Source organism: Euprymna scolopes, chromosome 22, assembly GCF_053919585.1.
Source record: "Euprymna scolopes isolate OS-2025 chromosome 22, ASM5391958v1, whole genome shotgun sequence".
Classification (NCBI taxonomy): domain Eukaryota; kingdom Metazoa; phylum Mollusca; class Cephalopoda; order Sepiida; family Sepiolidae; genus Euprymna; species Euprymna scolopes.
The window spans coordinates 62591962-62604766 of NC_136503.1; the positions used below are offsets into that span (position 1 = coordinate 62591962).

The following is a 12805-nucleotide window of genomic DNA, read 5'->3' on the forward strand; positions in this document are numbered from 1 at the left end:
AATCAATAATCATGTGTTTATATATAAAAAGTCTTTTAGTAGCATAACTTCAAATTGCTTTTATATGCAGATATATTATAAGAGTTAAAGAAAAATGTTTATCAAATTTTTAAAAAATTAATTTTTATAACATTCCAAAAAAATTTTTTCCCAATATCAAAAAATTGAAAAAAAAAAATATTGAATTTTTTGGGTTTTTTTTCAATTTAAAATTTTTTATTAAGATTGCTTTATCTTCTTTTTACAGTTATGTTTTGCAAACTATATATGAGTTTTCGGTAGACAGTAGAAATTTCCGTTCATGTTGAAATTATTTAACGAGCAAGCTGGTTTTCCTTAAATAAAACTCTTTAACATTTCTTGAACTTTTTTCCGTTTTCTCCATCAAAATATTTTGACATACTTATTTGAAAAGTTATCCAGCTATATATATATATATATATATATATATATATAAGGGTTAAAAGAAACACAAACTTAGCCCAATCTCAAATGTATTTCCACCCAGTGCAATCCTCATCAGCGGAGATGAGAAAGTCAGGTCTGTAGCTGACATTAATGTATGCTCTGCTTCACATTGAGCTCTCACACTTGAGATTTCCTACAGCAACTACCTGATCTTTTTGGAATGACACCATATATATGTTTAAATAAAATTAAAAAATGAAAAGTTTGTTCAACTCTTACCTCTAGATATGAAAGCAATTTTAAAATATATTAGTATGAAAGAAAACAAACAAGAATATGTTAACAAAATAATATGTATTATTTAATATGCAATTAAAACATTAAGAAAAATATTTATTATTAAAAGCTTGCATAATATTTCAAACAATATGCGGGTTGAGCTAGTCTCACTTATTCAACAGAAAATGCTGACAGGAAAAAATAAGTTAACAGCTAGAAAAATAAATGGAAAAATACCAAAAAAGTATTTTGTCATGATCAAAATGTGTAAATGTGTAACTAAGATTTATAAGCAGTTCAAGTAAGTATACATTGGGGGGGGGGGGGGCACCCTGTATATGTTGTATGCACATCGCCGTTAACAGAAAACAAAATATTAAGGAAAACATGAGGAATATAAAAAGGGGAATAAAAAAGAGAAAAAGAAACGAAGAAGAAAAAAAAATGAAAAAAAAAAAAAAGAAAAATAAAAAAACAAAACAAAAAGAAAAGAAATCAGCAGAGAGAAAAAGAAAAGACGACAAAGAGAAAAAGAAAACAAAGAGAAAAAGAAAACAAAGAGAAATAAAAACGACAAAGAGAAATAAAAACGACAAAGAGAAATAAAAACGACAAAGAGAAATAAAAACGACAAAGAGAAAAAGAAAACGACAAAGAGAAAAAGAAAACGACAAAGAGAAAAAGAAAACAGAGAAAAAACGACAAAGAGAAAAAACGACAAAGAGAAAAAACGACAAAGAGAAAAAGAAAACAAAGAGAAAAAGAAAACAAAGAGAAAAAGAAAACAAAGAGAAAAAGAAAACAAAGAGAAAAAGAAAACAAAGAGAAAAAGAAAACAAAGAGAAAAAGAAAAGACGACAAAGAGAAAAAGAAAACGACAAAAAGAAAAGAAAAGAAAACGACAAAGAGAAAAAGAAAAATTTCTCCCTTTTCTTTATTTGGGGTGGGGATCTTTTTTTTTTACTTATTAATTATTTTTACTTTATTCTCCCTTGAAAAAGGGTCAAAATAAAAAAAATAATATAAGCTTGGGATAGAAAAAAAAAAAAAAATGAATACAAAAACAATTAGGACAAAAGAACCCACCCTGCCAAAAAAACGTTAAATTCCTACATTTCCCTCAAAACAGCACAGCACACTGTTAAACATTCGTATAAAAAACAGCAGTTGAAAAGTTATAAACAGCAGAGATGAGGAACTTTTTAATATACAACTTTCTAGAAATACCATAATCATCAGCGTTATGACTACAAGTACTACTACAGCCTCCATCTTTTCCTTTTCTATCGCACAAGTCCACTATACACACGTGCAGCCTGATAGCGGATGTCTTCATTTTTATGTTTACTCAACAAAAATATTTTGCTCTTCAAGTCTCCCATAGAGTGAACACCATAGACAGCAGTGTACATGGTCTCTGGAGAGGCTGCCTTATCCGGGCAAGGGAGAGAGGATTGTGACATCTTGTTTACCCGGACCGTATGAACAATGTTAGCCAGGAGGGTAGTCCAGCGCAACACTAGCGCTTCTTCAGCATCCTGTTGTAACAGTTCGAGTAAAGAGTGAGGAGCCTGAAAATAAAAAATAGAAATTTAATTAAAATGTTATATATTTAAGTATATATATATATAATGTTTTTAATTTACTAAAACTATTCAATGTAAAAGCTTGATGAACATTAATATTTAACTACAGAGCATATATAAGTGAACAATGGTATGTTTAATTGCAACGACCAAGTCTTTATTCATTTTTCTCTTGCTGAAATTCAAAACAATTCAGTGCAACTTGACCACCATTTCGCACACAAACAACTGAGAATAAACGTGATTACCAGGATCTTTTCATTTATGCAGCTCATCAGAAAATCAAAAATCACTCCTGGAAGGATCCTCATTGTAAAAAATATTTTTTTTTTAAACTTCCATGTACATATTACAGAGAACCTAGTTGCTCAAACAGGTGTTAAGTCATAGTCAAACAGCCATCTTGAATTTGGTCTTCTGATGCACTGCATAAATGAAAATTCCTGGTAATGAGATTGTTTATTCTTGGTTGCTTGTGCATGAAATGATCTTCAAGTTACATTGAGTCATTTTGAATTACAGTAAGAAAAAGATGAATAAAGAATTAATCATTGGAATTTAGCATTCAATTGTTTACTTATATATATATCTTATTTATAGTATTCCAAATTTTATTGGGTTTATATAATTGATAATTCAGTAACCGTTCATATACCAATAAATTTTAAGTCAGAATGAGATGACTTAAATTGTAAACTTCAAAATTATCATATTTTTTAATTGAGCATTCATATATTGTTTTAACAAAAGACATCAAAGAATGGATTGATAGCAACAAATAGTGTATTTCATCGTTTGTTACAATTGTTTCAAGACCATTGGACAAATTCAAACCCTATATCGTTTGGAAATTTTCACAAGAACAGCCTCTCAGACGTTTTGAAAAAAAAAAAAAAAAAAAAACCCTTTTACAATGAACAATATTGAATCCATTTCCCTTTTAAGGAAAACTATGAGAAAATATTTTACCTACAACTCTTTCTTCCAGGGTTTTTTTTAAAGATTTTTATATTTACTTATTTTCGTATCTCTATTTAAAAAAAATTTCAATCGAATTATCATTTAACGTTGTCACCAAGTACCTATGTTCACTTAATATATTTTACTCATATTATTCACTAATTTATTAAATTTCTTTATTTTATTTATTTTTTCTATTCCGGACTAATCAACTATGTTCTAGTCATATTGTTTTGATTCTATGTTAGTTTCATAGCTAGAATTTGTTTTGTCTATTCACAAATATATATATAAAAGGAGTTAAATCACAGATTAGATAATCACATTAGTTATTATCTTATTAAATATTACAAGTTAAATTCTTTAGATTAAAATATACATAAAAATATATTCAAGTTAAGAATTTATTGTTGGAAACAAAGAATATATGGAAAAGAATTATATTTATTTCCTTAATCCATGGATTTTCAATAATGGCTCATATCATCAGAGGAAATGAAATACAAAATTATCAAAATTTAATTACACACACACACACACATATATATATATATATATATATATATATATATATATATATATATATATATATACATACACACACACACACGGTGGAGCAGTGCAATTTGCTTTTGTTTTAATTGATATTCCAAATAAGTTGCTCTGCCTCACCCTGTCATAGCTTGCCCAGTCACTGAAATTGTGTTAATAAAAAGAAACTACTTAACTATCAACACATAATAACATCTAACTTTTTTTTATATAAATGGAACATAAAGAATTGTACAATAAGTAACTCTTACCAAAGGCAATAAAAGTGGCATCTTATAGTTAAATGTTTGGTTAAGAAAAACAACAAATAAATTACAACCATTTAACCGTTAAATCCTATTTCTCACTGTAACTGTAACCAAATGCGATAGCAGTTACTTATGTGTTTGCTTTAGTTTTTTATGATTTAAACTATCTTTTTTATTGCATCAGATTCCATAATTGGCAGTTTAAAGACATTAAAATTACTTGCAAATGTTTATCGATACTTTAAAGATTATGCAAACATTAAACATTTTAGCATGTTAAAACCGGGCAAAAGTTATAGCCACTGACTTATGATACGTGATTTATGCCATACTGGCTTTCATCAAGATTCATACTTTTTTGTTTACAAAGCCATTCCGCGGAAGTAACGTCAGACAAATTTTAAGGTATGGATGACCAACATTGTATATAATGTAGCTTTTTATTTTTTAAAAGCAAATATAAAAATAGAAGTTTTGGTAAACTTTTACTTGGTTTCCACCTTAACACTTTCCGTTAAATGACAACTTTTCTAAGTTTTCAGGTATGCTGAAAACGAATATTGCATTTAAATTTTCCTCAAATAAGTAATTTTCTGGATATTAAACAATGTAATTTGTTTATGTTTAAAGTGGTGGCCATTGTCGTACGTGCAGGTGTGCATATTTTTGGAATAATTAATATACTCACTGTTCCATAGCTAATCCAACCAGTCACAGGTAATCCGATAAAAAGTGGAGAAAAATATGGGGTGATATAATATTAATGCACCAATTTTAGTGTCAAAATAATAAATTTATATATGTAGATCTTTATCTTATATTGCTGGTAGGTGTAGTAAACTCTTGGCACATAGGAGTCAGAAAATTTGCGATAGTAATTCAAATTCAGATAATGAAAAAATAAAAATGATGGGCAAATTATTTAGCAAAAAACAATGCACGTGGATCACAACACATCGATAGTGTACGAAATTTGTTTTCATGATTTAGTGTTTCCAGCATGATGCTGCCCCACATCCTCAAAAAAAAAAAAAAAAAAAAAAAAAAAAAAAAAGAAATGGTACATTAAGTTGTTGTTCACTTTTGTCAAGTGATGGGTTGAGAGAGTGTCTGTAGCAGAGCGATAAGTGTGGCGGCAGGATATGATTCCATGTTATACTTCTGGGAAAACCAAGAAATGGCTTTCTGAGAATTTCCATGACTCCACTTGTCCCAATATCTGCCATGAACTATAATGTGTGCAATGTAATCGAGAAAGACACCAATTGTATCGCTTGTAAAATCAAGAACATGCTAATCGTCAGAATCAAATTGGTGATCACGTTTCTCAATCGTGCATAATCATGCTGAACACCAGTTCCTGTTAGAACACCAAAGTTGAACAATATTGATCATGGTCAGCACCAGATGGGTGACCATTAAGAATATCGGATACTGAGGATGTTGACAAGAATTGCAAAAACCTAATCATCTAAGATATATATGCAACTGGGGACTGCTTGTGAATTTAATATTCCCTAGACACTTCCTCTATTGGAGGAAGCCAGTCCAATCTGTTTAAGGTGAATGCCACTGGCATGGCCTGGCAGACTGCAAATCCTGACCTTACCTGAAGTCCTTGGTGTAAGCTCAAGACGGCTTCTTTGAGCGAACTGTACCCAACAAAAAAGGCATTTTGAATTTTGAGAAGGCATCAATTATGAATAAAGATATTGTTTCAGGTTTCCTTCCCAAAACCTGGTTGCTAGATCAGACTGTCTGAAGATACTGGCTACCTGACCTAAAATGCACCAAAACACTGATGTTATTGTTTTCTTTTTCTCTTTCCTTTGCAAAACTCAATCATGTTCTGCAAAGTCAAAAACTAAAACAGCAATTTCTCTTCACAAAACAAACACCATGAATAAATATTTGAAAATAGAAAACACTTGCAGCATAAAAACGTTTTTACCAATATTACCGGATTCAGCATTAAATAACCTGAAAAAACTTGATATGCCATAAAACAAAACTAAACCAAATCTTTCCCTAAAAGTGTTAAATTTGTCATATATATATATATATACAGTGATGATCATATTTATTGGCACGGTAAAATAAAAGTTAAATTTTGTCTAATAAATTCTAAAAAAGGAATTAAATTAAAGAAAATAACAAAGTATATTATGTATTTTTAACTGGCCTTTCCGATGCAGCAATCGGATTTTAGAAAAAATAAATAACAAAGTAACAACAAACATAATTGCAAAAAACCCTTGTTCAAAATTATTGGCACGATTTATTTAATAATCAATTGTATAGCCTTTGGCCTTGATTACCTTCCTCAGTCGCTTTTCATAGTTTACAACCAAGTTGTTGCACTCTTCAGTAGTAATTTTAGCCCACTCTTCCTGACAATAATCCTCCAATTGAATAAGATTCTTAGGCTTCCTTTGCATTACCCTCAATTTTAATGTTCTCCATAAATTTTCAATTGGATTAAGGTCTGGGCTTTGTGATGGCCACTCCAAAACATTAATATGATTGTCCTCAAGCCATTTCTTAGTCAGTTTAGCCGAATGCTTTGGGTCATTATCTTGCATGAACCACCAACGACGACCAAGTGAGAGCTCTTTAGCAGAGTCTTTCAGGTTTTCATCCAATATTTTAACATAATCTTCCTTTTTTATGCTACCTGTGACCTTAACAAGTCGCCCTGGTCCAGAGGCAGCAAAGGATCCCCAAAACATCAAACTGCCTCCACCGTACTTCACTGTAGGTATGGTGTTCTTAGGCAGGAAAGCTTCGCCAGATTTTCTGTAAATATAAGACACTTTATTATGGCCAAATAACTCTATTTTCGTTTCGTCAGTCCATAGAACACGTTTCCAGAATGCAACATCTTTATCAATATGACGTTTTGCAAAGGCTAGCCTTGCTTTCAGGTGCATAGGCTTCGATAAGGGAGTCTTTCTCGGACGACATGCTTTTAAACCAGCTCTCTTCAAAACTCTACCAACTGTATGTCGAGATACATTCACTCCAGAGGTGATCTGTTCATCAACAATCTCCCCAACAGAGATCCTTGGGTTTTGTTTTACTTGTCGAACAATTTTCCGTTCATCTCTTGGGGAAAGAATCCTTTTTCTCCCTCTACCCTCTAAACTCATAACGTGGCCTTGCGATTTGAACTTGTTTATTATGGCTCTAACAGTGGATTTGGGAAGGTTTAGCTTCTTTGAAATCTTATCATAGCCCTCCCCATTGGTATGGCATGCTACAACAAGCTTCCTGACGTCTTCGCTGTGTTCCTTAGTTTTAACCATGGCGATTGAAAATTATAATTTAGTCACTTATAATAGTTTAAATAAATCGCTATCTAAAAATTATCTGAAAAAAATTATTCACTGAATTAGCGTTAAACAAGCATAATATGGCTATAAAAAAGTTCAGAAAGCACGTAAACCGGAAATTGATTGATATTAAACTGATACTAAAAGAAAAACAAAGCCGTGCCAATAATTTTGAACAAGGGTTTTTTGCAATTATGTTTGTTGTTCCTTTGTTATTTATTTTTTCTAAAATCCGATTGCTGCATCGGAAAGGCCAGTTAAAAATACATAATATACTTTGTTATTTTCTTTAATTTAATCCCTTTTTTTAGAATTTATTAGACAAAATTTAACTTTTATTTTCCCGTGCCAATAAATATGATCATCACTGTATATGTCTCTATATAGGCATGCATGCATTTATGAACCTACCTTAGCTGCTAATAAGTGTTGTACCATTTCAGAACTGCAAGACAAATTCACTAACACCTTGAGAGCCTGTAACTTGACAGGTGTGCTGCCAACATCCATGAGGTTGTAAAGGTGTTGAACCATGCATGTGTACTGACCATGATGTTGCTCTGTGGTTGACAGATTCGTCAGTGCCCTTAAGGTGGACAACAGTGCAGATTCCTTCATATCGCCCTCCAGTGTGAGATCAATTAACAACGGGACAGTTTCCTACAGAGAAAAGAAACATGCAAGGATTAATCACACCTGAAAAAGATATTTTTTGTGCACGAGAAACGATGGGGTTTGTTTAGAATTCCCCCTATATGCAAAATAAATATATATATACTAGCATAGGTACTCGGCGATGCCCGAGTCAACATGAAGTTTCGTTTGGAACAAACCTGCTATACTAAGGATATTAATCATTTTCATCGTGGGCAACATCGATACCCCCACAACAATTTCAAAAATAAAAGAACGGATAAAAACATGTAAATGTAATGCCCCCCCCAAAAAAAAACATAAATAAAAAAAAAATTAAAATAAAAAATAAATGAATCTCAAGACAATTTTTGTTTCAATAAAAATAGCAGCGAAAGCCGGAGCGACCGAAAAAAATTAGTTGTGTAGGCAGACTCCAACCTGAAATGCAAATAAAGGGGAAAGCTAATTTGCAAACGACTTTGCCCACTGTAGAAACAATAACGTTTATAAACATTAACGCATTTGAAAAGTTAAGAACAAAATGGAATTCCTTTTATTGGCTTGTTTTTGTTTTGTTTTTTGTAAAGGCACTTTTTTCCACTGACTTTTTTTTTTTTCCGTAAATAAAAGAAATTTTCGATTGTTTCTTTTTGGAGGAGGGAGGGTTAAATTCCCGGAATGCTCAAAGATTCTGTACAATCGTTTCAAGAATAATAAAAACAAACAAATGAGATCTTTTCGTTTATTCGTAAGTGTTTTACTTATATATTTATTTTTTTTCATATTTAAAAATAAAGCAAAACATCTACACAAAATTATTTCCTCCCGCTAGAAACTTACTGCGATTATCAAATTATTTTATGTGGGAAGAAAGAGTTTCTCTTTTTATCTTTTGAACTTCGGAACATAAAAAAAAAAAACTCATCAGGGGAAATAACTGTACCCGTTTATTTCACCATGAGTACATACATCATACGTTCTTTTCATGTCAAAATCACAAATTTTAAAATTCTGATGGCTATGTGTCGTTTGAAGGAGAAAAAAAACAAAAAAACAAAAACCAAACTCATTACATGTCATAAACACATTACATATTTTGAATTCTAATAACTATGTTAAGTGTGAAAAAAAGAACAAAAACATTCTTTTCACATTACAAAAGCACCAAATTTCAAATATTGTACTTATATTTTGTTTCTTCAAATCAATAATCCTTAGGAAGTCTTAAAATAAAGACGAAAGGTTGATGAATGTATAAATAATTTTGGTCTTTCCTTTTTGAATCAGATTAGAATAATATTTCCATAGTTTTTATCATATATATATATATATATATATATATATATATATATATAAAGCACTTTGTGTGTGTGTGTGTCCATGCGAGTTCGTTCCCTATAGACTTGGAAACAGTTAGGCCATTTTTTTTATATCACACAAATATACTTTGTGTTTGGCAGTGTTCTTATATAGGTTTTGTATTAGAATGCCCGTTATAAATATCAAAAATCAATAATAAAATAAATCTGATTAAAGAAGAGACAGTTTGATTTTGACCAAATTTAACACTGTTATAGCTTAACATCACAAGTGCATTTTAGAAGTTTTAATCACGACACAAGCAGAAAAGTCCTGCATAAAAAAAAAAAAAATCAACAGTAGATTTTTTGATATGACATGAGGAAATTCAAAATAAACGTTTTTGCTTAAAGCACAATTGGAGCGTGATACTTTACTTTTGCATTTTAAACTTGTATTCACACCATTATACAAAAATATTTTCATAAAATCAACTGTAGGTTCTCTACAGTGCAATGTAGATTACAATGTACTGTGGATTAAGTCACCGCAGGGAGGTATGTGAAGTTGCTTCCTGGTGCATTATAATAGGTCCACAACTAGAGCAGTTAATCAATTGATTTGATTGAAAAATTGACGATTTCACCAATTTTGATGACAATGAAAGTATTGAACATGCATTCGTCTTAATTCAATCCTGGGCAACGTCGGGTCTCTCTGCTAGTGTATATATATATATATATATATATATATTTCCCCCAAAACCTCTGGCCTTGATTAAGGGGAGACTTGAATTTGCTAATATGGTTTCAAATAATCTGAAATAACAGCTAGGGGAGACTTGATTCCAAACTTCTATTATATTATTTTAAATTTCTTTATATTATTCTTTTTTATATTTATATCAGATACATATCAATGAAATATTTCTCATATGTTATATCTCCCTTCTTTGATTTTCATACATAAAGTAAATTTCACAGTGTATAAGGATTATTTGATACTGGAGATATTCATGATCATACCCTATATATATATATATATATATATATATATGAACAAATGATTAATAAAACATGTTAAAAGACATCTTGAAAAAGAGTTAAAAACATTTAATTTTAAAAAAGGAAACACAAGATAAGTGGATAGTCCTTAATCCGCGGAGTTTCGAAGAAATACTCTCTTTCTCATCAGAGGGCAGGAATTAGCAAAATGCAGGATCGGATTTTGCATATAAAAGTATTTAATGAAACTACAAGTAAGTCACAGATCTTACTTGGTTAAAGAAAAAAGGGTGAGGTAAGGGGAACAGGAGGCAAAAGAAAAATGATAAAAAGATTTCACATGAATGGATAGTCCGGTGAAGGGTAAAAATCCAAAAATGGTAAAGTCCAAAACGGTCGAATTTAAAATTTCAATCCAATGGGTAAATTCCAAATGGTCCAAAATAATCCAAAAGTCTTGGAAAAAAGCGCAAATGGAATGAATTCCAAATCATTAAAAGAAAAGCAATGGAGAGAATATTTAAAAACACGTCTGTCAAGGCTGGATAAATTTAAAAAATTATTTTGGACCATTTGGAATTTACCCATTGGATTGAAATTTTAATGTTTTATTAATCATTTGTTCATATTATAAGCTCTATTTCCTTTTCGATTTTATTGAGCTTTTACATCTGGCTGAGTTTATTTTATTTGTAAATATTAACTCTTTAATATTTATAATATATTTTAAGTTTACCATTTTGATTACCTTGGTAAACTTATTGTAATTTTATTATATATATATATATATATATATATATATATATATATATATAAAATAATATGAAGAAATTTAAAATAATATAATGGAAGTTTGGAATCAAATCTCCCCTTGGTGTTATTTCAGATTATTTGAAATCATTAGTAAATTTTAATCTCCCATCCATCAAAACCAGAGGTTTTAAGGAAAATATATTTTGTAATTCATATATCAAACTAGGAAAACAAATGACTATGATTGAAACATTTTATGACTGTGAAATGGGGTATAAAAAATTAGGGGAAAAAAATGGACATACCTCATAATATGCAACATAAGGGGCAAAGTTTACACTTACTATTACATAAATTAAGTTCAAGGCTGTTCAAAAAAAGAAAACCTTAGTTTGTAAAATTCTAATAGTGGGTTGCTTATTTCGAAAAGGTTAAAAAAAAAAAAAAAAAAAAAAGTGCCGAACATAGGCTCTGGATTATGGATGATCCCCTTAATATGCACTCTTAAAACCAAATGTCACAGAGCGCTACACAATTCAGGTCATTACTTTTCCAACTAGCCTTCATTTATTAACTTCTGATCAATAGTTGCCAAGATTTGGAACTTATAAAATTGGCAAAAAAGGTGTGTGTATATATATATATATATATATATATATATATATATATATATATATTAGCATTTCAGCCCGGTGTTGCCCGGGTGTTTGGAGGTGTGTGTTAAGCAAAAAAAAAAAAAGGGGGGGTAGTAGGAAGGCAGAATCGAACCCATACTGCGAAGGAGGAAAAGAAAGGGGAAAAAACGTGACGTCTTTGCTGTTACGACCACCGTCAAACCGGAAGTTATGTAGGTTTAAATTAAGGCTAGAAAATCGAAAAGAGGGGAGGACTTTCAAAAATATTGGTGAAAAAAGCGACCTCCCCCTGTAGAAAAATGTCCAGTTGAGGGTGAAGAAATGAATGTTTTTAGCCAATTTTTCGGTATTTATCGTCTGAAAGGTCGAGCTTCAAAACGATACTGATCTTGTGAAAATCAGTCGCCTCTGTCGAAAATTTTAGGCAGACATGCAAACATACATAAATACATTTATATATTGGTAGCTCAAATTTTCAACCCAAACCGATTAAAAAGCTTGCCCTATCTCTGAATACCCTTTATGTGTCAAATTTCAAATGTTTAGACCAGAAATTGTCTGAGTAATTTGGTAGAGACCGCAGAGGTCAACTTTTAAAAAACTTTGACCCCTATTATGACCCCTTAACATTTATTGTTTTGGAATCAAATCAAGTTATTAAGTTAGATCCATGTCCAAGGAACCTTATCTAAAATTTCAAGTGTTTAGACCCAAAATTGGCAGAGGAGTTTGGTGGAGTTTCCAAAGGTTAAATCGTTGAACTTTGACTCCTTAACAGTCAAATTTCTGGCTGAAATCGGATTAGAAAGATTTTCCAAAATCTCACTACCCTGTATATCAAATTTCAAGTCTGTAGACACAGGCGCGGATGCAAATGCATGTGAAATGATGTCAGTGGTCGGGGGGAAAATAACTTTATAAAGGAGATTATGTTAGAGACGGGAATAATGTTTTGAGATCACGTGATAAGTGAAAATAACATTCGAGATCACGTTGGTGGCGTGAATGACGCTCGAGGATACGAGGGACGTCACAGCGATAATGAGAGAGTGAGGAAATAAATGTTGTACAATAGAAACAAAAGTGGGTTGAAATTCTTTCATATTCTTGGTC

General features: G+C 31.0%; 1 protein-coding gene across 1 annotated transcript in view; it reads right to left on the reverse strand.

Annotated features, from left to right (window-relative positions):
- Positions 1–745: 745 nt before the first annotated feature.
- LOC145243450 (uncharacterized) overlaps positions 746–12805 on the reverse strand; it is a 118259-nt gene continuing 106199 nt past the window's right edge. Inside the window, exons 4-5 of the mRNA XM_080106339.1 lie at positions 7777–8025; positions 746–2258 (exon numbers count right to left, since the gene is read on the reverse strand). Of these exons, the coding sequence (XP_079962465.1) occupies positions 1971–2258; positions 7777–8025 (537 nt within the window). The 3' untranslated portion in view covers positions 746–1970. The remainder of the gene's footprint in view (positions 2259–7776; positions 8026–12805) is intronic.